A 26,401-nucleotide genomic window follows, 5' to 3' on the forward strand; every position below is an offset into this window, starting at 1 on the left:
ATATCATTAATGTTAAGAAAGCCTTACAATATCACATTTATAATGGCGGTTGCTTCAAATTTCGAACACTATGATAACTGGGTCCATATAGTGTGTAGTTTTAACTTAAATTCTGCATAACGTATTCATTATGATTCAGAATATATTCATCGTAAAAGTTCACTTACTCCCAGAGATTCCGGTAACGCAAACACTTTCAGCAGTTTCAGCTTCTGTGTTCCCATCTGTATTCTCGTCACGTGTAGGTTGTTTATGACTACTATAGTTTGTGCTTTCCTCTTTCATATTTCCAACTACAACATATTCATGTAATTGTTATGCGATTCTAAACGCATATAAGTCCCATTTCAGGTTACGGGTATATTATCTACAAACTTTGAGTCTCTGTCTATTTTAGGTTTAAATTTTACATTATGGCCACTAACTCTGGTTATTGATACTCGATTTTAAGTCGTCATGTTATGATGGGTTAAAACAAACGATATGCATACATATAAACCACTACGGAAAACTTGGACAGTTTGGGTATACATCGACCGTCCGTCAGGTAGAAGGACCTGAAAGGGGGAGGGATGTCCATATATCGAAATACTTGGCGAATTATGTATTGTTTTGGGTGTCTTTGATCCCTGTACCATCAAAATGTGTTGTCGCATGTATCTAGATCGATCATTTTATCGAGATTACATAATGTTTGTTTTATCAGATGTTGCAAATAAACCCTAGTGATTCTATACACTATCATATGTGGAATTATTTCAAGTCATTCGTCCATTTCGTGACATCTTCAAGTAGCATCCCGTTGGGATCCGTGTTAGAATAGGTCCTCGGGACCCCTTACTTGTCGTAAGAGACAACTAAATGGGTGGTCCTTCGGATGAGACCACAAAAACCGATGTTCCATGTTACAGCAGGTGTGGCATGATAAAGACCCCTCCCTCTTCAAAGGTCATAAGCGTCGAGCATAGACCTAAATTTTGCAGCCATTCACCGGCAATGGTGACGTCTCCATATGAGTGAAATATTCTCGAGAGGGACGTTAAACAATATTCAATCAATCAATCTTCAAGTAGCAGTTTGGAAAGTTAAGGATGTTTGCGGGTATGTTAAGGCAGGTAATACACCATTTATGCACGTAAACTGTTCAAGTTTTAAAATATATTGTACACTTAGGGAGGGAGCTACTTGCGTTTAAAACAACATGATAAATATGCGCTTCCATATGACGTCATTACATGGCTGTTATAAATAGATAGCGAATGTGCCTAAATAAAAAAAATGGAAAAGTAACACACTCTCCTGTGATTTAAGCATTGATCTAACTAGAGATATTAACGGTAAACACCCATAGTTTATCAAAAGAACTGCTAGATTCCTATCGCTCTCAGAAAGAAATAATCATTAAATATCTAAACACGAAAGCATCTAACCAGTAATTGATATTTTACACCGATGTTCTAAAGTTATCTTTGAAAGTTGTCTTAACAGACGATTTTAACAGTAGTTGCTGTTTACATTAGTTCATGAACTTTTACACGGTGTAGAAGAAGGTTCTAAAAGTATGCGGCGTAGTGAGTTACCTTTGCAGTTTAATTTCAATGTGTGACAGAGGAAAATTAGACTGACATGCTAAATGAAATGTTTTTACAGTTGAACAAAATTGTAAATGTATAAAATTAACATACCTTCGTAATATTAATTAATTTGCAGTGTTTCACACATATATTCCATATATCCCATGACATATATTTCAAATACTCAACATTTTGTCGATATATTTATATAACACAAATAACATATTATAGCTATGACGTTATCAGTTCACTGTCATATTGCACAGACACAATATAACATTTCGTATTTCTTTTGGATCTTATAATCTTGGTAGTTACATACATGGTTTATTTTATGCATAGATAAACTTACATGAAAATAAAATCGGAATTAAATATATTTAGAGGGTTATTTATTTATATACTTATTTCAATTGTGACGTCACATTATCTCGCGGATTTTATCCCAGAAAAGATTTTTATAACCTGTCCCTGCATTTTGGCAATTGTGAGGTTAAGCTGGGTCCATTTGTAATTTAAAGATAGGCTGGATTATGGTAGGCGATTAATTTTGTGGAATTGCTTTTGATTGGAGAAAGTCATTAGCGGGATCAGTGGGCTTTAATCTTTGCATGACTTGTGTAATATACACTTATCTTTGGTGTCTCGAGGAAGATGTAAATTAACAAAACATACTAAAACACGAAAAAGTCTTTTAAATCATTGTTATCTGTTTTGACATCACTATTAGATATAAAAGCAACGTAACTGCAGCAGCAACTAGCAAAAACACGACCAATGACTATTTTCCTTTTCTAAGGAGTTTCGATACCTTCCACTGTGTGATTTCAGTAAAATAGTTTGTCATATATATGTTACATTGTATGTTTCTACAAAATATAAAATCTTGTTATGGCAAATGTGTCGAAAATATATAAAAAGGTGAAAAAGATAAAGATAACAAACTGGCATTTATTTCTATTAATTCCCTTTTTCGTGATCAAATACCATCTGGCAACTGTTTTAGTCGACAATAATATAGGTATCGTTATTGTCATCATGACCATATCTCTTTACCTGATTTTTAAAGATACATAATAAAGATATTTCGTAAAACGAATAGTGATTGCCAAAAACAAATCAATAGGTTTGCATTTCACGATGTTCTATTCGTAAAATTTAATGCATTTTATTTTTATTTTCAGTTTGATATGTTGGGAAGAGTCGGCGGAACAAAATTTGCATTATATTATTTTTTTCAGATTCCCCAGAAATTAAGTACGGCGGATTCGAAAACCAAGAATAAAAAAAACTGTGGCCAAACATTAGTGGATTCTACATATGTTCTAAAAAGTCATAATGATAACATTCATTATCAAATTTTGGTCAAGTTCTCAAAATATCAAAGCTGTAATGAATATATAGTGAAAATTAGCAGTGAGGAATACTTTTGACCTGGAGGGTACCATATTATCCCAGGACACAATATGGGCTGCAAAGGGTTTAATGTTTACATGCATTTTATATCGTGAAATTTGTGACCTGTGACCTTATCACTCCAGGAGCTTCATGGATGGGGCTAAATATGCTAAAAAGGGTCAAATTAAAAAAAACCCCATATTTCTTTGTACTAATACATATGTGACAAAAATTAAATGCATGGATATGATGCCCACGAAGCCCTCAGCTACAAATATGAAATTCATGCCCATGAATAAAGGGATCAGGTCCTACAGCAGGGCCAATATTATCACATAGTGAACAAGTATTAAATCTAAAAACAAAAAAAAACTTCTCTACTCCTCTACATATTTGAGAAAAACTTAATGCATGGTAATGATATCCATGACACTCTATACCTAATGTGTGAAATTAATAGCTCTTGGGTCAGGGGTTCAGGACCTTGGGCAGAGGCAATTTGGCCAAATGAAAAAAAGGTATATTTTTTTGTCTCTACTTCCACAGTCATGGGAGGTAAATGAAATGTACGGTTATAATGTCCATAATGTCTTCTTAAATTGTGAAGTTTACGACAGATGGGTTGAAGGGTAGTTTGGGGATGTCAAAGTGATTGATATGTTTCAAACCTTCATTTTTCCTTCTTCTTTAAATGAACAGGAATAGTATGCATATTTTGAAATATCATAAACCTGTACACACAGGATTTCATATTGAAGCTTAAATGCGAATATAAGACTCCTTGTATGGGTTACGTATGGGTTTTGATACCGTGGGCCTCTTGTTACTTCACATGAGCTCAAGTGAGGTTTCCTGATCACCCGTTCTCTGTAATATATCCATCTGTCGCTAAACTGTACATATTTTCAACCTCGTCTCCAGAACCACTGGGTGTCAATCACACTTAGTACAGAACATCTTTGGGTAAATGGGATCAAAGATGTTGAAGTGAAGGGTCATAGTTTGCAGTTAGGATTTTCTTCATCAGATGACTCAGCTGCGCAATGTAGCCCATGGGCCTCTTGTTCGTCATCAGATGAAAATCTAGCTTTTGTTAGTATTTGTTTTAGGTTTGGAGGTTGAAGCAATGTTTTAAAGAAGACATACTTATATTACAGGGATAGTGAGTTACGACTTAATTTCAACATGGAGACGTTTTGTTTGTTATCAGCTTTTGTAGTTTACTTTAAGTGTTAGTTTGCTTTTCTATTTAGTTTTCGTTTCTATGTAGAAATTATATCGTCCTGAGGAAGAGAGAGGTCTACCCGAAAATCTGACAATTCACTGTTGTTCGTGTCGTTGGTCATTTTAGTGCTTTTTATATCTTTATTCATGTAACCTCGTATCTACTATTAGATAAAAAAAAAATTGGATGTTGGGTGTTGTTGGTTTTTGTGCATTAGGTGAAGATGAAGGTAAAACTTGATATAACTAATCACGCATACAATCAACATTTCTAACATTTGGTTTAATATAATAGCCTTGGTTCAGCAATTATCATTTCAGATAACTTTCCAATTACATACATTGTCATCCCAATTGTTGTCCCTGAGAAATTTCGATTGCAAAGGGCACAGGTCAAATAGAATACATAAAGTAATAAAGATTTGTTTTGTGTGGGATTATATATCCTCGTCTCTACATATATGATTAACATTATAATTTAAGCAGTTGCAAATTTCTAACAATTTTGAAGTGGTAGACAGTTACAGTGTTATACCTTCTACAGTTACAGCTACTTCTGTTGTGGTTGTCCTCTCTTCAGGCATAGCTTCTTCTTCTGTTCTACGTGTTGATGCTGTTGAATTTGGACAAGATTTATGATTTCAAATTTCCTACAAATTCTTCAGAATTTATAAGTCTGAAGTTTCTCCTGAAGAATTTGTTTATCGTTTCATTTTAGCAAATTTGAAACAATTTTACATCCTAATACCTTGTAACGTGTGATCTCCTTCTTTTGTAGCCTCTCTCTCGTCACCTGTAATTTGTTCTTCTATACCCATATCATGTCTCTCATTTGATTTGGACGAAGAAGTTTCTTCATTATCTCCACTTTTCTTCACTACAATACACCATACTTTCATATAAGGAAATAAGGAGATAAAAACGATGACCAATCTCATAAATCCTATAATGAATACAACATTAAGAATAAGACAAAGACGTACCCCTGAACATAATAGAAGCGAGATCACGTTTTATCTACGTTTATTACATGAAATATCGATTTTTCATGTGTTCGTTTATTTATTTGTTACAGTCCCTGAAACACTTTACCATTTTTCATTCGCCCATTGTGCGTTCACCCTGCGCTTGCCATGCATTCAAAGTGTGCTCTCCGTGCGTTCACCGTACGCTTTCTGTTGACAATTTTGCGTTCACATCGTTTACCGTTCGTTCACCGTGTTTTATATTTGCATTGTCATTCGTTATGAAATGAAACTATTTACATGTTCAAGGACGAGAGCTAGTACATGTAAAAAAAAAAAAAGAGTCAGTTTCAGTCAATAAATACACCAGGCCCCACTAATTTTTACCTTAGTGTTTTCAAGTCTGGTCAAAAGCACAATTCATTTTATTTTACAAGAATTCTAGACAAGTCAATTTTCCCCTTAAGCGCCCCTTTATGTTAAAAAACATGCTGCATTCCAGTACCCATTCGTGCCCGAAGGTCAAATTGATTTGATATATATGATTATTTTACAACTATATTTATGAAAGACATTGCCAGTAAATGCAATGACCATTCTCCCCAAATTTGATACTTTTTTTATCGTTTTTATCGTTTTATCGTTTTTTATCTAGTATAAAGATGCAATTTTTCTCGTATATTTCTGCCCCAGAAATAATAGATTCTTTAAATATTCTACGTGGAGTTCAGTACAATTAACAGTTTTATCAGCATCAGAAGTATGCAAATTTTGCACAATCTCAATGCAATTCATGGTCGCACTATCCATTTTGTATGTATACTAATTCTGGTAATATTTCCTCAGGTCGATAAACATGTAGTTACAATAAAGTGAATTACGCAAAATCTAAGTGGAAGAAATCGTTTATACTATTTAGAAGCGTTCACGTGTTAACATGGTGTACCTATAACGCCCGAGTTGTCTATATTGACTTCTTTCGGAGTGATTTTTAATTGAATGTATCCCAAACTACCGAGCTCATACATTTTGAAGTCATGTATATACACATGTACATGTATTAAGACATTATATATCATGTTTCATTAGTCGACATGTAATATAATATACTTGTACCGAAATGATGCACCAATATTCAATATTCCTGATTTATGAAAGCGTAAAAAAATCTGCATATCATAAAATATGATACCAAGTATGTATTTTTTGTACTCTTCCATGTATTCATGTATCTGTACGTGCAATACTATACACAATGGATATATATATATATATATATATATATATATATATATATATATACATTGTGTATAGTATTGCACGTACAGATACATGAATACATGGAAGAGTACAAAAAATGCATACTTATATATATATATATATATATATATATATATATATATATATATATATTGTATGATTGCTGTGTACATCAATCACGTATGAGAAATATACATTCAGTACTTGCACAAAAATATACTTGGCTTTGTTGAAACTGAATGTATTCAGAACTGTAAAATGTTCAGTTCCTGAATCGGTTTTATTTTATTACTTATTCATGAAATAAATATATATATATGTGTGTATACCGATTATAAAATAAATCAAATCCAAGGCAATAATCCGAAACATTCCGAATAGGTAGACCGTCTTGCGTTGAGGGTGCGCTCAACGTTCACTTTGCATTCAGTTTCGCTCATCGTTCAACAAAATTCGTTCACCGTTCGCACTGCGGGCGTTCACAGTTAAATGACCGTGTTTCACCGTTTGCTCACTATGTCTTCAGCGTTCAAGGGGGAAAGTAGAAAGTTTCAGGGACTCTAACTGACAGTTTCTACATTAACCCGGAGATGAGTTTGATTTAGACATGCGGTGGAAATTGACAATGACATTTGCCTATAAGAAAAAATGATAAATGTGATACACGAAAGTACATCACGAGATAATACGTATTGTAGTCAAACTGCCATTATTAACCTTTATCACACAACAGTGCTATTTCAGGGTCATAGCACGGGTTCGTGAAAACGATATGAACTCGTTGCACGGTCAAGGACATGCAATTGTAACCAAAGTTGGTCAAACAATAGCAAAGTAATAAAAACGCAATATTGCGCGCCCTGTATAGATACAACATTAACAGGATTCTTGTTTTACTACAAACATTATCCAAGTCTTTGATAATTATTCCTGTTTTATTTGTTGTAATATAATTTCAATTTAGCTATGATGTTGACGTGTTTATCTTTAGATTTTATTTATTGCACATTTTCAAAGATTGTTTTCAGACGACGTATTTAGACTAACCTGGACTCATAATGAATACAATCACATGGAATGGAAAGAAACTAAAATATGCATTTATTAATAGTTGTGTGATAATTAGAATATTACATTCGTGCTTATGACATATGCACTTTATAAAACTCGCTGTTGTGTTTAAATATTTCGCCAAAGCTCGGGGAATATTAAAATCGGAAACTCATTTCATAGATTTAATATGCCATAAGCATTCGTTCAAGATCCTGAATATCTTTTAAAAAGCAAAAATAACAGTGACTTATCATAACTTATCTTTGTAACTAGGCCTATACATTCGTAGATGAAATAAGTTCTACCATCATCCTGATTCCTCCTGTTTTCTTCATTGCTGAGTTGTTCCTCCTTCGAATTCGGTACTGAATTTCCATCTTCAGTTATAGGACAGTAATATGTATCAATGGAATGACATTGAGCATGAAAATGATGAATCTCATAAAAGATAATCCTTAGTTTCGTTATTAGAATATCTTAGATAATAAGTTGATAAAAAGTTCGACTTCAATACTATTACTTCCAGAATCATCAACAAATAGGTAAACAGGGATTAAAAATGTATGCAGTTCCCCGTTCAAAATTGTACTGAAATTCATTTACTGCTCACCAAGGATTTTGCCATTGTGTTTTCAGAATTTAACATACATTTCTACGAAAAATGTTAAGAATATTACAATTTCATCAAATGAAAAACAAACAGAACATCAACATTCAAATTAATCATTCAACTGATGCAGAAAACAGAAATACAACTGAGTAATTACATGATTATAGTTTCCAAACAATTCAACATGTGTAAGAAACACATCAAAGAACATTAAACATAATGCAAATTATTTGTCTTTTTTACAGAAGCCAATGCCAAATTTAAAGTTTAGAATTAAATAAATTTGTTGACAAGTTTTATAATTTGAGAAACAATTTATATATATATATATATATATATATATATATATATATATATATATATATATATATATTAAAGATAAAGTGATTTTCATTGTCATTGATGAGGAAATAATTCTAAGATACGATACGGTTGTTGTGATGTTTTGCTGCTGTACAAACCTTATCGATATGAAACTCAATCAACTAGTAAATGAATAATCAATATATCAGGGATAGTTTACATACCTCTAACTCCGGGGTACGAATCTTACCAAATTTCTTACCTTCTTTTTGATCCTCATTTACGATTGTTACTTCTTTAGTGATTCCTGTAGAACGTCCACCTGAAATGCATAACAAAGAGTGCATGTTTAATCATTTTCTCCATTTTCTTATCTCGTTGATATACTTTTTAACGAATATTTATACATATTTCAGGATAGAATGCGAAGAGCTCTTCATGATCAACAAACTTGATTGATTTAGCATCACAAAACATTTCAAAATAAGGCATGTTTATTCTATAAAAGGTGAAGATAACGAACAGTTATCAAACCCATAACTCCTATAAGCAATACAAAATAGAGAGTTGGGCAAACACGGGCCTCTGGATATACCAGAGGTGGGATCAGGTGCCTAGGAGGAATAAACATTCCGTCAACCGGTCACACCAGCCGTGAGCCCTATGTCTTTATCAGGTAAACGGAGTTATCCGTAGTCAAAATCAGTGTACATTATAAAACATTCATATTTCACGTCAAAACATTCCCTATATTTTCTTATTGAGTCACCATCAAATGCAAAATTCCTGAACCCATTTTTACAAGAGCGTGTGCACTGACTTTACAAACGTTTCAGATAACATCTTTCAATTTCTAATTACCTGCTAGCACGTTTTCTGGAGGCACCGCCAGATTGCTTTTCCCTTCTTTATTTATTTCTGAAAAGGGAAAAAGAATATTTGACTGAGTTCGTTGTGTCAGACTGTTTACTCTATAAGAACAAGTACAAAGAAGAAGAAAAAAGCTATTACCGAGTTGGTCATTAGTTACAATGAATCCGAATTTTTGTGTGTGACAGTCTATGCCTCTTGTTGATTGTATATTATCTATGTCTTCCTGATGTCTTCCTTGAAGTCGATAAAGAAGAGTTGTCTTTCCTACTCCATTCTCTCCAACGAAAATTATTTGTGATATTGGACACACATCCACCGATCCTTCTTTAAGATATTGTTGGAAACGCTCTTGAAACTTCTTGTCTCTGGCGTAGTCTTCAACTAAAACACCAATTAAGCAAATAAGTCGTCATAATAATAATAGTTGATGAACACATTACACCAGGTCCTTATCGATGTCATTGTCTGTGCACGTAAAACAAATCTGGTTATTTTCTATTGTTTGTTTTGTTGTAAAGAATTTTGCTAGATGAGCTTTTGAATCGATTGTTGTACAGAGTGTAGATACTTTAGGTTTGTATGTATATTCCGCGGTGTATTTAACAACTTAAGAAGGAAACCAGTGTCTCTCCGTATGATCCAGAATCAAAAAGTGCTAGAATACCCTGGTATGATAGGAATATATAGTGTACATTAAAACTCTATCCCCCTTTCTACTCAGAACAACAATCGTCATCGTTACACATACAATATTTCGAAATACAGATTTGTATTATGATAGGAGATTGATCACTGTCCGTTATCTTCACCTTTCATTAATCCTTTAAGCATTTGATATAGAATCGATTTTTCCAGTGACATTGAGATATTTTTAAAACACACAAAGTGCGTCACATTGCATGTTGAACATGACGTAATGTGAGGTTAATGTGATTTCCGCATTACTTCTATAGTACTGTATAGAAAAGGATTTCGATAACCTTGTTAGCGGATCTCTGTGCTTCTTTTATAAAAACAAGTGTACTACGATAGATATGCATCAAATTTAATTTGCCACTAAAATATCTTCGATATTGCTATCATCTTTCGATGTTGGTTTTTCTTCTGTGGGGATGCGGTTAGCATAGGACCTCAGTACCCATTGCTTGTCATAAGAGGTTTCTGAATGGGACAACCCTTCGAATGAATCCGCGAAAACCTAGGTACCGTGTCACATCAGGTGTGGCACAATAAAGATCGCTTCCTGCTCAAATGCCATAAGTGCCGAACAAAGGTTTAAATTTTATAGCCCTTCATCGGCATTGGTTACGTCTCCATATGAGTGTAAGATTCTCAAGAAGGATGTTAATCAATATACAACCAACCAACAGCACTCAAAGAGTGTCTGTGTGTATCACAAAATATAGGGATTACGGAGGATGTGTCCGGTCGACAGGACAAGCGTAAACCTCGTAGGTACCTGATCAAACTTCTGGTATATCCAGGGTCCGTGTTTGCCCAACTATATATGTGAGTGATCACTGTTCATTATCTTCACCTTTTATTCTGTACGTTAGTTCGTTATCTACGCCGTTTCAGACACTAACTCTCTCTATTTACTAACGACCTGCGATCATCCAATTTCTACTGCTACAAAGTTCATATTTACCTAGCTTAGAACACAGTGAAGGCTTGATTTTGTTAATCTCTAGATCATAAATTTAGTAAGCAGGGAAACTGTAGGACGTATTGAAAATGTGACCCGCCAACAGTGGATACTTACTCAATTACGTATTCTAGCTCACGTGTTTCCTGAAGTCCATGTATTCACTACCCTTAATTTTATCCTACTCTGAATGTTGTTTTGCTTATAGAATTGTTAAGATTAATCAAATTATATTACCTTGGACAATTTTATTGCTGGAACTTTTTCAGCGCTATATGCATACATGATACAATTAACGTGATTCATAAAATGAATTTATCTATTGATAATTTCTGGGTAGAAATATTGATTAAGGTAATCACTAAAGTTACTGTATCTTACTCGTGATTTCTGTGTCTCCTGGATTCAACGAAGAGGAATCTTCATCCGCTCTAACTATATATAAAAAAGAAACGAGACTATTTTGAAAAGTTATTTTCATAGATAATATTAAATAATCCCGCCATACCAACATATTTCTATATGGTATCTACACGGATCTGTTTTCTGGATATTACTTCCAATCTCTCGCAAAACATTATGAAGCTAGAGATGAAAACAACCAGCATTGTGGTTGCATACAGCTATGCGAAATGGAATGCACTAAAATACCACTGCAGAGAACATTGTCAAAAGGTGAAATGAGTATACAGTACTCATACGTAGTACTGTGACGTTCTTTGGAAGAAATTTTAAATGCAGCTGTCTCTACAAAAAATATTTTTTATGATAGATATGGGAAATAGCTCTTGAATGTCATCTATAGGTTTGTTGTATTATATTTTTCAGACATTTGTATTATCTGCAAGTAACAGTTGTGTTAGTCGAGTGGTAAGGGTATTCATTTTGCAATCGGGAGGAAAGAATTTGATCCTGGCGCCACGTGGGAGGTAAGAGTTTGACATAGGGAGTGACTGTTCGATCACCAAACGCCCGAAATTAGTCACTGCTGTTTTAACTATGACCCTAACCATGGAGACGGCGTGTTACAATAAATCATGATGGATATCTTTTACTATTTGGCCTGGAATGTCACACAAAAGTCAAAATGTGTGTTACTAAACGTAAAGTTGCGAATGGGGAAATTATCAAATGTTGCGTAAAACGAAACGAACTTATATGCAAATGTTATTTTTTTAACTTTTAATTTTGTGTTACCTGTACGTGTATTTCTTCCATAATATGTCACAACTCACCAATTTCCTGGAAAGATTGGCCTTCCAAAAGGCTCTCCATTTCTATGAATTGAATGATAGAAACACTAATTTAAAAGAAAATGAAATCATGCAAATTGTTAGACGCTTTGTACTCAGACTCTGACTACGGATCACTTCATTCGCCTGATGTATAGGGCTTTCAGTGGATGTGATCAATCGACAGGGGATGTTTACTCCGCCGAAGCACTTGATTCCACTTCTGATATTTTGCCCTATATGAAAGATGAAGATAACGAACAATGATCAATCTAATGACTCCTATAAGCGATACAAAATAGATAGTTGGTCAAACACGGACCTCTGGACACACCAGATGTGGGATCAGGTGCATAGGAGTAAGCATCCCCTTTCATCCGGTAACACCCGCTGTGAGCCCTATATCTTGAGGTAAACAGAGTTAGCTGTAGTAAAAATCAGTGTCCTAATAACGGTCTAACAATCGATGTGAAGCACGTCAGACATCATTTGACCCAATGATAGGTTGTATTGGCAAACTAGATCTTTATAACGACCATAGAATTTGCGAAATGTTGACTTTAAACGAAACTGTTGAAACCCCTGCACAATCAACTTTAAAAAACATGACCATACGCAGACCAAGCTCTTGCGTAACGAATCTGTTGAGAGATATAAACACCATAGGCAGGTGATAATGGAATATTACCAAATAAGAAGGGGAAGTTGACGACGGAGAAGCTGAAATCATCCCGTTTGTCATAAGGTTGAGTGGTTAGTTTGCCGTTAATATTTACTTTCAATAAAATATCCAAATACGAAGTGGAAGTGGACGACTGTGTGCTGTTTTTTTTTATTTCGAGTATATAATTATGTATTTTATATAGGAATTATGAGACTGATCATTGTTTGTTGTCACCTTTTCATTGCTTATTGTTCGCTATATTTGCCTTTTTCATGAATAGATAGATAGAGAGAAATCGATTTATTCTAGTATACTTTACATAAAAACGAGAGGGTAATCCGTAGTCAAAATTAGCATACAAATTTAAAGAACGATATAAGAGACGTCAAACAACATTTGACCTAATGACAAACTCTAATATACTATTTGAAACGCTGAACGAGATGTTTAAATCTTTTGCAATATTTATCTATCTTTTTATCTGTGTAACTAGTCATGATTTATGGTAGTTAAATTGGTCAAATATGGGGCATGTGAATAAAGATTTAATGTAAATTATTCCCAGTATTTATGAACATGTGATTGTAATTTTGTCATTAATATAAAAAATACGAGCTGCACTATTTCTCTTGCACACTTTTTATCCTTCATCCCTTCTGTTTGTATTTTCGAAATGGAAAATAGAATGCGTAAAACACCAATAATCTATTACATAAATCGCATTTCAAAGTACAGGTGCATGTTAGTATTGATACATCACCTTCAACATCATTTCTCTCTTTGGTTCTTTTTTGTGTTGTTTGCAATTTATAATATACCAGTGCTGTTAAAGACAGAAAAATCACGAGGGGAATTAATATCGCTATTGCTATAACCCATGCTGTTGTATTCACATCCACGGTGATATTTTCCTCTGTTGTGGTATTCTGTGATTCTGTGGTATTCTGAGTGCTGTCGGATGAAACTTGTCTGGAAAAGAAGTGAATTAGAAAATAAAAATATCTCTATATTTCATTTCAATTTATCTATATACCCACTTTGATATATTTTTATACCTTTTAATGATATATATTACAACATCTCCGACTAGAATATTATGTTAGATGGTGTTACTGACTAGCTCTGCATAACTCGCTGAAAGTAGTGAATTGGCAAGCGATGTATGGGGTGGGTTACAACTTAATTTTCATTTCCATAGTAAAAATGGAAGCAGAGGTGAAAAACAGTATTAACATGCAACTCCCGTCAGTTAGTGTTCAAATCACATCAGCAAAGAACCGTAAAATGACAAAATCGCCGGAATGGATTTATACGGATCATTTATAACAGGAAAACAAGTAAGTTGCTTCACCAGATACCGAGAGGAAAGGTGACGATAACGAACAGTGATCAATCTCATAACAATAGATATCCTAAAAAGATTTGGGCAAACATGTCACCCCCGCAAGTTACTGTGCAAATCGAATCAGCAAGGAGCTGTAAAATGGTAAAACTGCCGCACGGACTTTGGGGGAAAAGGAATGTATTTATGAGGATCATTTACAACAGGGAAACAAGTATTGGCATTAGTAGGTTGCTTCACCAGATACCGAGAGGTCACGATAATGTCAGAGAGAATTATACGACTTGTAATAAGAAGTTCTACATCATACGGCCTGTCAGAAAAAAAATGTCACAGAAAGTCGAAGACCAGAAATTTCGGAAGAAATCGAACTTTTACTGAAGAGAAACTGAATAAGGCATCGAAGGAAAGTATCCTACTTGCAACAAGAAAACGAGGAAGCTGAGAGATTTAATAAAACATATAAAAAGACCGCACAAGTTTCGAAGATAACAAAGAATTGTCAAATAATTCAGATATGGGAGCTTTACCATGAGAGCAAGAATTCTAAAAAAAAACCAAAAAAAACAAAAAAACAAAAACAAAAAAAAAACCACGTCCATCATACTAAAACCTACATTACGTAGACAACGAAAAGTTCACTGGATCAAAACCCTGGTCACTGCATTTCCATATGGGTGCCACGACAACGTATACATTATAGGGATTGTTACTAGTCCATAAGGAAATTCCGTAAATGTGATGCAAGTTTGTCCACACAATCAAAACTTAAACGCAGTCATGGACACCGTTCATATCTAAAACCAATTATACATGATGTCACACTTGATTCCATTTTATCTTACGTCAATAGACAATTAAATTATTCACATCATATTATCACAAACCTTTAATATGTTCTTTTGATAGTTTACATACTTTGCGTGAAGAAGCCGAAGTTAGTTCGTGCTTGAGTTTATCAACCAGAACACAAGCTCAATTATTATTATTATTATTATTCTATGATTATGGATATTGCCCACTAAACACTCGGCATTACAAGTGAAAATTACAGGATACGCCTTTAAAAACTGACAAACTGCAAACCCTCACTTCTGAAATTCATGACGTCTCATAGAGGTCGAAATTTGTGGCACTAAAACTAGTGACGTCCCTACATGAGAGAAACATTCTAGAATGGAGTGTAAGTAGCTTACAAACACAACTTACCTGGGAGGAGGACAGGAGGGTTCAGCCAGATAGCATCTGAATTCTGTATTGATTCGCGAACACATAGGAACTAAAAGTATTCAACCAAATAACATATGCCATTTTATCAATGCAAAAGCATAAAGGAAATAAAGAAAATAGCAGTGAGTTCATACATCGAACTTTTCCCCCTTAGACTAAAACACAAGTTATAGTTAGATAACATTATTGTGTGACAAATAGAACCATATTATATAACATATATCTAAAAGATAACGAAACAAGATCCAAATAAAGTACAGGTATAATATTATTCAGCTGCGTGATCCCTACTCACATTTGTACATTGTCTCAGAAGTATAATGTATGTCAGGACAGCCATTCTTAAAACGACTACAATTCCGATCATCCAAAGTGTATCCCTCAAGGATCATACAAAGTCCTTCAATAGTGATACAATCCTTAAACTACATGTAACAGTCAATTCAAGATTTTAGCAAACATAAGCAAACATAAGCATTTTCTACCATGTTCTCTACCATATACATTTGCATGAGAAAATGAAGATAAAAATGCAGCTGAAAGGTATAAGATGAACGGTTGTTAGTGTGCACACCTTTTTCTATCAATCCACTTGTTTTCGGATAACAAAACTGGACAAGTTGTGTAAAGTTTGAGAAGGGTACACAGTGATACTCATTCGTAGTCTTGTCGTCACCAAAGGAACAATTAAGTCTCTCCGAGGCTTCTTCCACTTCAGTTTCATTTTTTGGGCAAATGTCTACCGGAAACAGCCTAAATGTGGAAGCCGAAGTCTGAAAAAGTATGTAAATAAAAAACTATTTCATAAGATTATCTGTTTATGAGTTATGTCCAAGACACGGTGTAGATACCATATCGACAAACCAAAAATAACATCGTACCAATATTGATACGTACCACTTTAATGATCACCTACCTTTACTGACGATATCGTGTGGGTATCGAATAATGATTGGTTTTTTAATGGTTGTATGAAAAATCGCGATCAATTTTTTTGATATAGTATAAATAAAAGGGATTTTTCTTATGGTCGATATCGTCGTTATCGTGTCGATATCGAATCATGATCGTTTTTGTAATGGTTGCATGAGGACGGAAATCGATTTTGATTTATCTTCCTGTCGATATCGACGATATCATGTCGATATCAAATCACGATCGTTTTAAACGTAGTGTTAGAACTGAAATATACATGATTTTTCTTTCTGTCGATATCGTGTCGATATCAAATCATGATCGCTTTTTGTAATGGCTGTATGAAGACTAAAATAGGTTTGATTTTTCTTTCTGTCGATATCGTGTCAATATCGAATCACGACCGTTTTAAAAGAAGTGTTCGAATTGAAATATTCAGTCAGGAGAAACCAAAATGAATGTTTTTGTTGGATGCTTGTTTTCATGAATACCTACCTGATTGATAGAAAATAATTTCAAATTTTCGAAATATTTATGAAACAAAAGCTGTTTGTTCAAAAAAGATGATTCAAGAAATGTACACATTACAAGAAGGACATCTGAAGATGCAGCATGAGCTAAATAAAAAGTACTGAAGGACTGTATTGATGGAGCAATTTAAAGCAACTTGTAAATGGCAACCTCATTGATTCAGAAGTTTTTCAGTCTCATAAAACAATACCATGGCTACATTTGATTGTAAAAGCTGATAACCAAGATGCGTCAACCGCCAACATAGAAAACCTAACCATGATGGAAATTCCCAGATGAATCGTAAACTTGATAGGAAGGAAGCTTCGTGTAAGCTCTTTGAAATTCGCTTCTTTCAGAAGTTGAAATTTGAAACACTCTTGGCAATCAAGTTGTACATATTGTAAATGAAAAAGATGGAGGTGTTACAAACATATCATCCAATCAATATTTGAGGTGTACAAATTTGCTTCACGCGAACATCTCTACAAAAAGGGACTTCGAAAGCAGCGCAGGTGATTTTGAAAATAATACATTCTTAAATCAAATGTACTTCTTTGGAATAGCAACGCCCCACACTTCACGTTTCTTATTATTTTCGTTAGGGAACACCACATGATTACAACACTAGTTCATACAGTCGCGCAGAAAAGTATCACACACTCAGTCAAGAAAAGATCACGTTATTCTACAATATAACGACGCCTCACTATTAAAGTATATCTTTACTTACGTGAGGGAACCCACCATCGTTGTGACATACACTAGTTAAGTTTAAAGTAACATAGCATTATTCTATGACACCACCGCCTCACACAACACTAGCTCATACACTTCCGCAGAAGGGTGTCACATACTTAGTCAAGGAAGCAACGACATAACAACACCTCACAAGCATCCCATCACATGCATTCACCAGATGTGATGGGATTCACGATGTTATTAGACAACATCGTTTCATTAATAAGCGCAGATTAAGTCGATATGGTGTTGTTCTTTGACGTAATAACGCCTCATTCACCTCAGATTTCTCGTTATTTACATTAGGAAAAAGTAGGCACTACTAGGTTATACATATGTGCAGAAAAAGTATCACAACCACAGCCATGCAAGCATAGCGACATTATGCAAAATAGCATATTGCACTTTAGGTTTTTAAACATTTATAATTAGGAAACACGTTATGGCTACATCACTAGATAATACATATGCGCCGAAAAATATCAGACCCGTAGTTAAGTAAACATTGTGTAATTATTTGATATAACAATGTCCCACGAGTTTTAAAATCATTGTTATTAGGGAGCACAACACGAGCGGAACACAACATTGTTACGTCATGCATTCGCAGAGTTTTGGTCAACATAACAGTATTCTACGACATAATGACGCCATACATTTCATTTTTTTTTTCATTATTTACAGACCTTGAAGCATATTACTACACAAGTTGAACAATGAACGAACACTGAACAGTTTAAACACAACGGTTTGTTTGTGGAACGAACGCTGAACGGTTTGAACGTAATGGTTATCAGCGAGAGCGGAACGCTTCTTATCGGGATCTAAATTCTTTGAGATTGAGAAGGAACGATTCTCATCGAGAGCTGAACGCTTTGGTCCAAGATGGCTCCGATTTGAAATTCCGCATTTTGGACACATTCGGTACTTTTTATTCATACATAGATATTGCGGGAAAGAGATATATTGCTTGTGAAAATAAATGTTTAATTTGATTAATTCTATTTCGTATTGCTTATAGTAGTTATGAGATTGATTACTATTCGTTATCTTCACTTTTCATAAATAATTTGAAATAAAACTAAGGGAATGACATTAGATTACCGAAATACAAATTAATACATACAATTATAAGTGCCTTATAATCCACATGGGAATATATACATCACATCACTGGATGGCGTGTTAATTACCAAAAAAATGAATAAATGCTAATTTACATCGACTATCAAATTGATTTTAAGTTTCAACAAAGAAAATATCATCATCATCATCATCAATCCCGCGACGGGTGAGGTCGATGGGGAGGCAAGAGGGATAAAGCAGCAGAGACCCTTCTCCAATCGGTTCTGTCTTGGGCCGTTGTGGTGAGTGCTGGCATGGATAGTGTGGTCCACTCCTTCACATTATCTGTCCAACTTTTCCTTTGTCGGCCGCGGCAGCGTCCACCATCTACGGTGCCCTGTAGTACGGTCTGCGAGGCTGTCGTGACGTGCGACATGACCAAACCAGGCCATCTTGCGTCTCTTGACCATCTGTAGGAGGGTTTCTTGGGGGCCCACCAGGCTGGTGACCTTGTCTCTGACGAACTCATTGGTTTTGTGCTCCCAGTAGTGGATGCCGAGCAGTTTCTGTAGGCACTTATTTCCAAAAGCCTGGACTTTCCTTTCGGTCTCAGCCAGCATTGTCCATGTCTCACATCCGTACAAAGAAAATATCGTGTCTGTTAAAATTTTATTGCTACAAAAGCTCATGCTTTGCTGAAATTAAAACGATGATTTCCCGGATATTTCCCCGTTGATATATTCAGTGAAGATTTCCGCGATGTAGAGTCAAGATGACTGTTACACGTGTCTCAAAAATATAGATTCGTGATGTGCTAATTCTTATTCTTTGTTTAAAATCCATTGTTTCTGGAAAAATATTCAGTGAAAATTACCGTAACATATGAAATTAAAATTTCTGCTTGGTCAGTTTTTTTATCCGTATTATACACACAAAGTGGTTCCCCCCCCATTTTCAGGATGAAAAGGGGATGCGTATTAAACACAAATGCTTATTATATTCGGCAAATTACGTTAAGTAATGTAATGTAATGAATAGATAGAAAACTTCACATTAAAAACATATGAATTGAACATTGTCACCCTTTGCTAAAAAAATTTGAATATTTTTTCCCGATTACTTAATACACAGGTGATTTAAAAGAGGAATTCATTTTGTACATATACTTTATGTGACCTTTAATCAAGGGCTCATATAGCTATAGATATATACATTACACACTATATAGCGCGTTAAACCGTTTTTATTCTTTATCATATGCATATTCAAAATAAATGTACCATATGTATCATTGAATTTACATGTAATTTGATAATAAGTCATAACTAAGGATTCTAATTTGAAATTCGTTAACAACGATTATTTTCAATCAAAAAATATTTATTTTGCGTTTAAACCCGATAGGAGAATATCCATATTATTTCAAGATCATGGCGATTTATCCCACCTCTGGTGTGTCCAGGGGTCCTTGTTTGCCCATTTATCTACTTTGTATTGCTTATAGGAGTTATGAGATTGATCACTGTTCGTTATATTCACCTTTCATCATGTTGATTGAGGCCTCCGTGGCCGAGTGGCTAGAGCATCGCGCTCAAAATCACACGACCTCCCACCTCTGGTCGGCGCGGGTTTGAATCCCGCTCGCGCCGGTAAGTGAGAAAGTTTCCCAGTTTACTTTCGGAAGTTCGGTGGTATCTTCCCAGGTACATTGTATCTGGGTTCTCTCTTCCACCAACAAAAACTGGGCTCCGCCAGATAACTGAAATATTGTTGAGTGTGGCGGAAAACATCAAAACAAACAACCATGTTGATAGATGGGACACATCGTGGCACTCATTCGATACACTTCCATTAAAAGGGTTTTGAAGACGCTGCCAAAATTTATAAAGAAATATCAAGGAAGCCAATGTCATCTGGTAGTTTGTGAAAGGTGAAGATAACGAACAGTGATCAATTTCATGTGTCAGTAAACTTTTTTTTCGGATTTCAACTGCGGAACTCTCCACCCTTGTACAACTTAAAATATTGTGTTGAGTCAAGAACGATAGTCTTTCCATATCGATAAGCGCAATGTTGACCTACAATAAGAGACTGACGCGAGAGTTCTGAATGACCATGCGGGAACGAACGTTTTGAGGGAACGAACAGTTTTAGATGGGAACAGAACGCTTTGAGCTGGGAATATAATGCTTTGGGCTGGGAATAGAACGCTTTGGGCTGAGAACGCTTTGGGCTGGGAATAGAACGCTGAACAGTTTGAACAGAACGGTCTGATGTGGGAACGGGATAGTTCTTATCAAGAACAGAACGGTAGTACATTTCAGGGTCTGTGCGTTTGGGAACACAAATTATAAACAGATAAATCCGAGTTAACGCTACTACATACATACATACATCGTCGGTCTAACAGTAGCATTAGATTTTGACCAAAATACAATCAGATCTACGCAACAACATCCATCAAACACGTCATCACACTAGCAATAACGTAATTCAATAACCAACTCGAAGTCATGATAGTACATATACAAACAACATATCTGTAGTGCTATGGAACTGTTTTCCTTCTCGTAATAAATAACCGTCTAATCATTTTCATCGTTTAATTTCATGTAGGAAAAGATCGACTAGAATGGAAAAACCAAAAGAGAACTTACTATGATGTAAATTACATAGATTTTACATTAGACTGGTGTAAAACTTATACGGTACCAATTTTGATGCACCAGATGCGCATTTCGATAAATAATGTATTTTCATTGATGCTCAAGCCGAAATTTTGATTTCACTTTAAATACTCTATGTAATAAGCAAGTAATGAATGACAATGTTGAATATTTCTAGCCCATAAATTTGAATGTTTGTTTCTTTTTTGCTGTTTTCCGCCAATTTTTCAGTTATCTGGTGGCGCCCAGTTTTTATTGGTGGACGAAAGAATTCGAATGATAGTTTACATCATGTATATGTAGTTCAATTGATGAATCAGATGACAAACAAGTTGATGGTACAGGGTTTTCAACAGTCTCGTTTAAAGTCAGAGGGCCTTCGTGGATGAGTGGTTAAAGCATCGTGCTCAGAATCACACGGCCTCTCACCTTTGGTCAGCGCGGGTTCGAATCCCTTTCGAGCTGGTAAGTGCGAAAGTTTCCCAGTTTACTTGCGGAAGGTCGGTGGTATCTTCCCCGATACATTGTATCTGGGTTCTCTCTTCCACTAATAAAAGGTTTGCATCACCCGATAACTGAAAAATTGTTGAGTGTGGCGGAAAACAGCAAAACAAGCAAAGCAATCGTTTAAAGTCAGTACTTCGCAAATTATATGGTCATTATAACGATCTAGTTTGCCAAAGCAACCTACCATTGTGTTAAGAGCTGTCTGACGTGTTTCATGCCGATTGTTACACCGTTCATGGCACACTGAATTTAACTACAGACAACTCTATTTACCTGATCAAGATATAACGCTCACGGCGGCTGTGACCGGTCGGCAGGGGATGCTTACTCCTCCTAGGCAGGTGATCCCAACTCTGGTGTGTCCAGGGGTCTGTGTTTGCCAACTCATGGAGCTCTATGCAAATGGTCTATTTTGGATTGATTATGGGATTTATGAGATTGCTCACTGTTCGTTATATTCACTTTTCATATACTACAATATGCAGAAACTTGTGAAGTTGTAGCAGGAATGAATCTATATGCATATTATCTATTTTTTATTTTATATATTTACCTATCTCTGACACTATACTACCTTCATTTACATGTTTACATACACGTAAAGTTTTATTTGACAGTTCCTGTATACATTAACATATTCAATCATCAAAACAATCTTTAACTTTTGTAACCTTAAATATCATTGGATAATTACCTGGAAGTACATAATTTAACCTCTATGGGTGGTACTAAGGTCTATAATGCAGATAAAGATCATACTGGCAATATTCTATTAATCATATTCAAAGTTATAATATTCTATTGTTCCAATTTAGTATAAATACCCTGATTTTTTTTAGGTAGTTGAAGAACTTAGAAAGCATTGACTTGCTGTAAGTATCTCACTTTGGATTCAGGCTTATTAGGTATTTAGCAGGTTGTAAACCAGTCCTTGTCTTTCTCCGATGGCGCCTGTTAAATTATTTTAGACCCCAAAACATAACACTTAAGAGTTAGGCATATGAATCTATAATTTAGATAGTTTTCTTTTTGTTAGACCTTTCCCCCGTCTAAGTTAGGTAGGATTTATAGAATCCTTCATTAGTATACAAGTGTGGGATAGGGAAATTCCACCGAGGGGACAAGATTCGCAGTCTAGGACGAATCTTGTTCCAGAGGTGGAATTTTCCTATCCCACACGAGTAAATAATGAAGGATTATTTTTCTCACATTTTACCTACAGTTTAGTGCATAAATTTAGGAGCTTTGAGAAAATTCTAAATTATCAAAATCCTCATTTGAACTTCTATGCAAAAACTAATTAAACAGGCAGAAAGAGCATACCCGAAAATGGTTTACACTGAAAGTGTAAACTAAAAAACCCAAGGTTGTCCAACATAATGCTATATACATTAAAATTTAAAGATAACATTTGCAAAATATTTTTGCTTCATCGTGTAACGTAAATCTTCACCGTGTAACATAAATCATAGAAAATATATGACGTTACAATCAAATGACGTCGCAGCAGTGTGAGACAGAAAAATCTCACATGGCTGTCTCACATGGGTAAAGTCTATCTCACACTGGTGATAATGTGAGAAAACTTAATGTCACTACCCTGGGTTGGTATTTTATCATCATAATAGACTGTATAGTTAGGGACAAGGATTTTTCTTTACCATTTTTGAATCATTGTTCAACCTTTTATTTATTTTGTCTTATATTTGTGTTGTTCGATAAACGTCTTTTTTTTGGTGTGTTAAACTGTGTTGTCATTAAGCCTGACTCAAGGTTTGAAATACGACAGAAATTAGGGTACTTGAAAATAAGACCATACGAAATTCAAATCTAAAAGAACCTCAGAAATAATATGTATACGGTGTGACCGTTGGACCGAGCGAAGCATGTACGTAATGGTCATTGGAGTGTCCCAAGTGGTAATCATAATTCCGTTAAGTACGGTAGATTATGATTCATTTAAAAATATATATTTTGAATGAAATTTCCTTGCGCTAAACACCCAGTCACATCTCAATATTAAAGGAGTTTATATGGGGACAACAGTTTTACATGATCCGTCTATTCATTGCACGCGGGAAATAAAACGCAAGGCGACGTAAACTGTGCATTGTGACGTCACATTTAGCCTCAACTTTTTTCTCTTTTTCAAAGCAAACAATTATAAACAACAATAATACATTCCGTATGCAATGAAAAAGGCTGTTAAAACTAAAATAAATTTAACCAATAAATTGAAAATGGTAAAAAAGTAACCGTAATTTTATCGTATATTCTTATTCAAAGAAACTCATGAACTCGTTCATCTATTTACTCGTATTACGGGTTTATATGTATTTATATGCTAACATCTGTTACAATGATAATTTTACTATTCACTTTGAACAAACTGAGTGTTTAAATTACGAATTGCACGTCAGGGTCTTCTATTATTGGCATTCAAAATAAATCGCTAATAACTGTTGAAGCAGGTAATGAAAAAATAAATGGCGGCGCCCATATGGATCACGAAAATTTCAGTGAACGTATATAGAGATTACCTCTTTTTCTATTGCTGATGTTGACGTTTTTCTTTTACATACGTGTTACCTTTAGAGCCTTGCTTCGCTCGGTATAATTTAGGTGCGGGTGATCAATTGTATCAAAGGTTGTGAAAACGATCAGACCCCCTATTACAAAATGCAGTGCCGTGCGGTACCGATGATTCAATATTATTTCAACGTTAATACTTTACTCAGACGACTATAAAAGGTGTTTTCAAACACATCTGTAAGTTTAAGTAAAAAGGAGCTCAAAATCACTACAGTTTATATAGACATCGAAATATCGTGGAAATATGGTGGGTTGACATGTCAGTTGACTAAACATCATATTCTGACAAGATTGGATCGGTAAATTAACTGAAAGTGATCCGGATATAATTGGACATTACAAAATCAATCCTACAACATCATATGATCACTGTTCGCTATCTTCACCTTTCATGTTTAAGAAGAACAAACGTACACACAACATGTTGTCGGTCATGAAAGACAACTACAAACAACATGTCTTTGGTTTAAATGTTAAATTATGACATACATAAACTCAATGACGTCTTCGGTCTAACAATAACATGGAAATAACCAAAACACAGCAACTGAACTCAGCACTCACTGTTTTGATATGACTATAAACAAAAAGCAAATACACAAACACGCGCTCGTTTAAAGTAACTGTAAACAACACGTATTCAAGGTCACGCAAATGAACACAACATTCAATGGTTTATCGTAACTGCCATGCACAGTCATGTTAACGCAGCTACGCACAAAACGACACAATTGCGATAACGGAGCTACATACATGTATACCAGTCGTTGATCTAACATTAACGTAAAACCAAAACGCTGCCACCCTAACGGAACAGCATACAATGTGATGCATGGATATTATAACAAAGCACGTTTGATACAACTTAACATAACTTGAAGGCATGTATGTAAATGAAATGATTCACCATAAAGCTGACACAGCACGGTTTAGGCACGGATTCGTGTAACAGGCTGGAACAGTCAAACATTCTCAATACACTCTTGCGATGAATACATGACATCCTCATAAATTCGTCGATCATGTTGGATCGACATAATTTAAACAACCTCCCGTTGTGGGGCATGGCTATAAAACAAACTTTATTTAAGTCGCTTCTTGGCTGCCAATATTTTCTATAAGCAGTACACGACATACCGTAGCGTGGATAAATATACACACCACTGTCTTCCTTGTACAGCTTACATCGGACATTTCCCGGCGGATACAGCTATCAATAACGCACCGGTTGTCACTTTAAATAAAATTTATTTTTGAAAATACATGAAGGTGTGAACGATGATGCTTTAAGCCGGCATACTTAATCTGCAGTATCTATATCAGCGTGAATCGTTGCTGTTTATGCCCTATTGCATTTTTAAAAATGAAATTTATTTCTGAGACTAGTACATGTATTTACATTCTGCTTTCATTTCCGTCGCAAATTCTCAGCTGTTGAAATCGAAGTACTTTAAAACTTAGAAATAATGAAATCTACGTAAATATGATTAGCCTTGAATATTGACTTTGTTTTCACTACGCGTCAGATAATGAACCGTTTGGTGTGCTAATAGTTTTCATATCAATGAACCGTCGCGGTGGCCGAGAGGTTAGAGCGTTCGCCCCGCATGCGGTAAGCCGGGGTTTGAATCCCGGCCGCGACAGACCAAAGTAGTTAAAACAGGTAGTGACAGTTTCATCGGCAAACGCTCGGCATGACGTATGAATGTCACGGGTCCTCGGAGATGACCTTAAAATCGGATGACCCGTATCACAGTAGGTGGGGCACGCTAAAGAACTCTCACTGTTCAATGGCCGTAAGCGACGAGCATACGCCTAAATTTGAAGCCCTTCACCGGTCTTGGTGACATCTCCATATTAGTGAAAAATTCTCGAGTGAGACGTTAAGCAAGATCCAATCAATCAATCATATCAATGAAATTTAATTTGATCTAAATTTAACACATACAATGTGGAAAATGAATTTGGAATTCCAATTTTTAAAATTTTATTGAGAAATACATGGACTATGTTTAAGGTGATCACGGAAAAT

At 35.1% G+C, this 26,401-nt stretch overlaps 1 protein-coding gene across 5 annotated transcripts in view; it reads right to left on the reverse strand.

Moving 5' to 3' along the window:
- LOC125648776 (uncharacterized) overlaps positions 1 to 26,401 on the reverse strand; it is a 235,422-nt gene that overhangs the window by 48,147 nt on the left and 160,874 nt on the right. For 4 of the 5 annotated variants that reach the window (XM_056151082.1, XM_056151079.1, XM_056151081.1 and 1 more), the window contains 3 exons: positions 4,945 to 5,073; positions 4,732 to 4,809; positions 168 to 293 (listed from right to left, as the gene is read on the reverse strand). In XM_056151082.1, the coding sequence (XP_056007057.1) occupies positions 168 to 293; positions 4,732 to 4,809; positions 4,945 to 5,073 (333 nt within the window). The remainder of the gene's footprint in view (positions 1 to 167; positions 294 to 4,731; positions 4,810 to 4,944; positions 5,074 to 26,401) is intronic. The other variant, XM_056151078.1, reaches the window with a different exon arrangement.

This window comes from Ostrea edulis, chromosome 10 (genome assembly GCF_947568905.1).
Source record: "Ostrea edulis chromosome 10, xbOstEdul1.1, whole genome shotgun sequence".
NCBI lineage: Eukaryota > Metazoa > Mollusca > Bivalvia > Ostreida > Ostreidae > Ostrea > Ostrea edulis.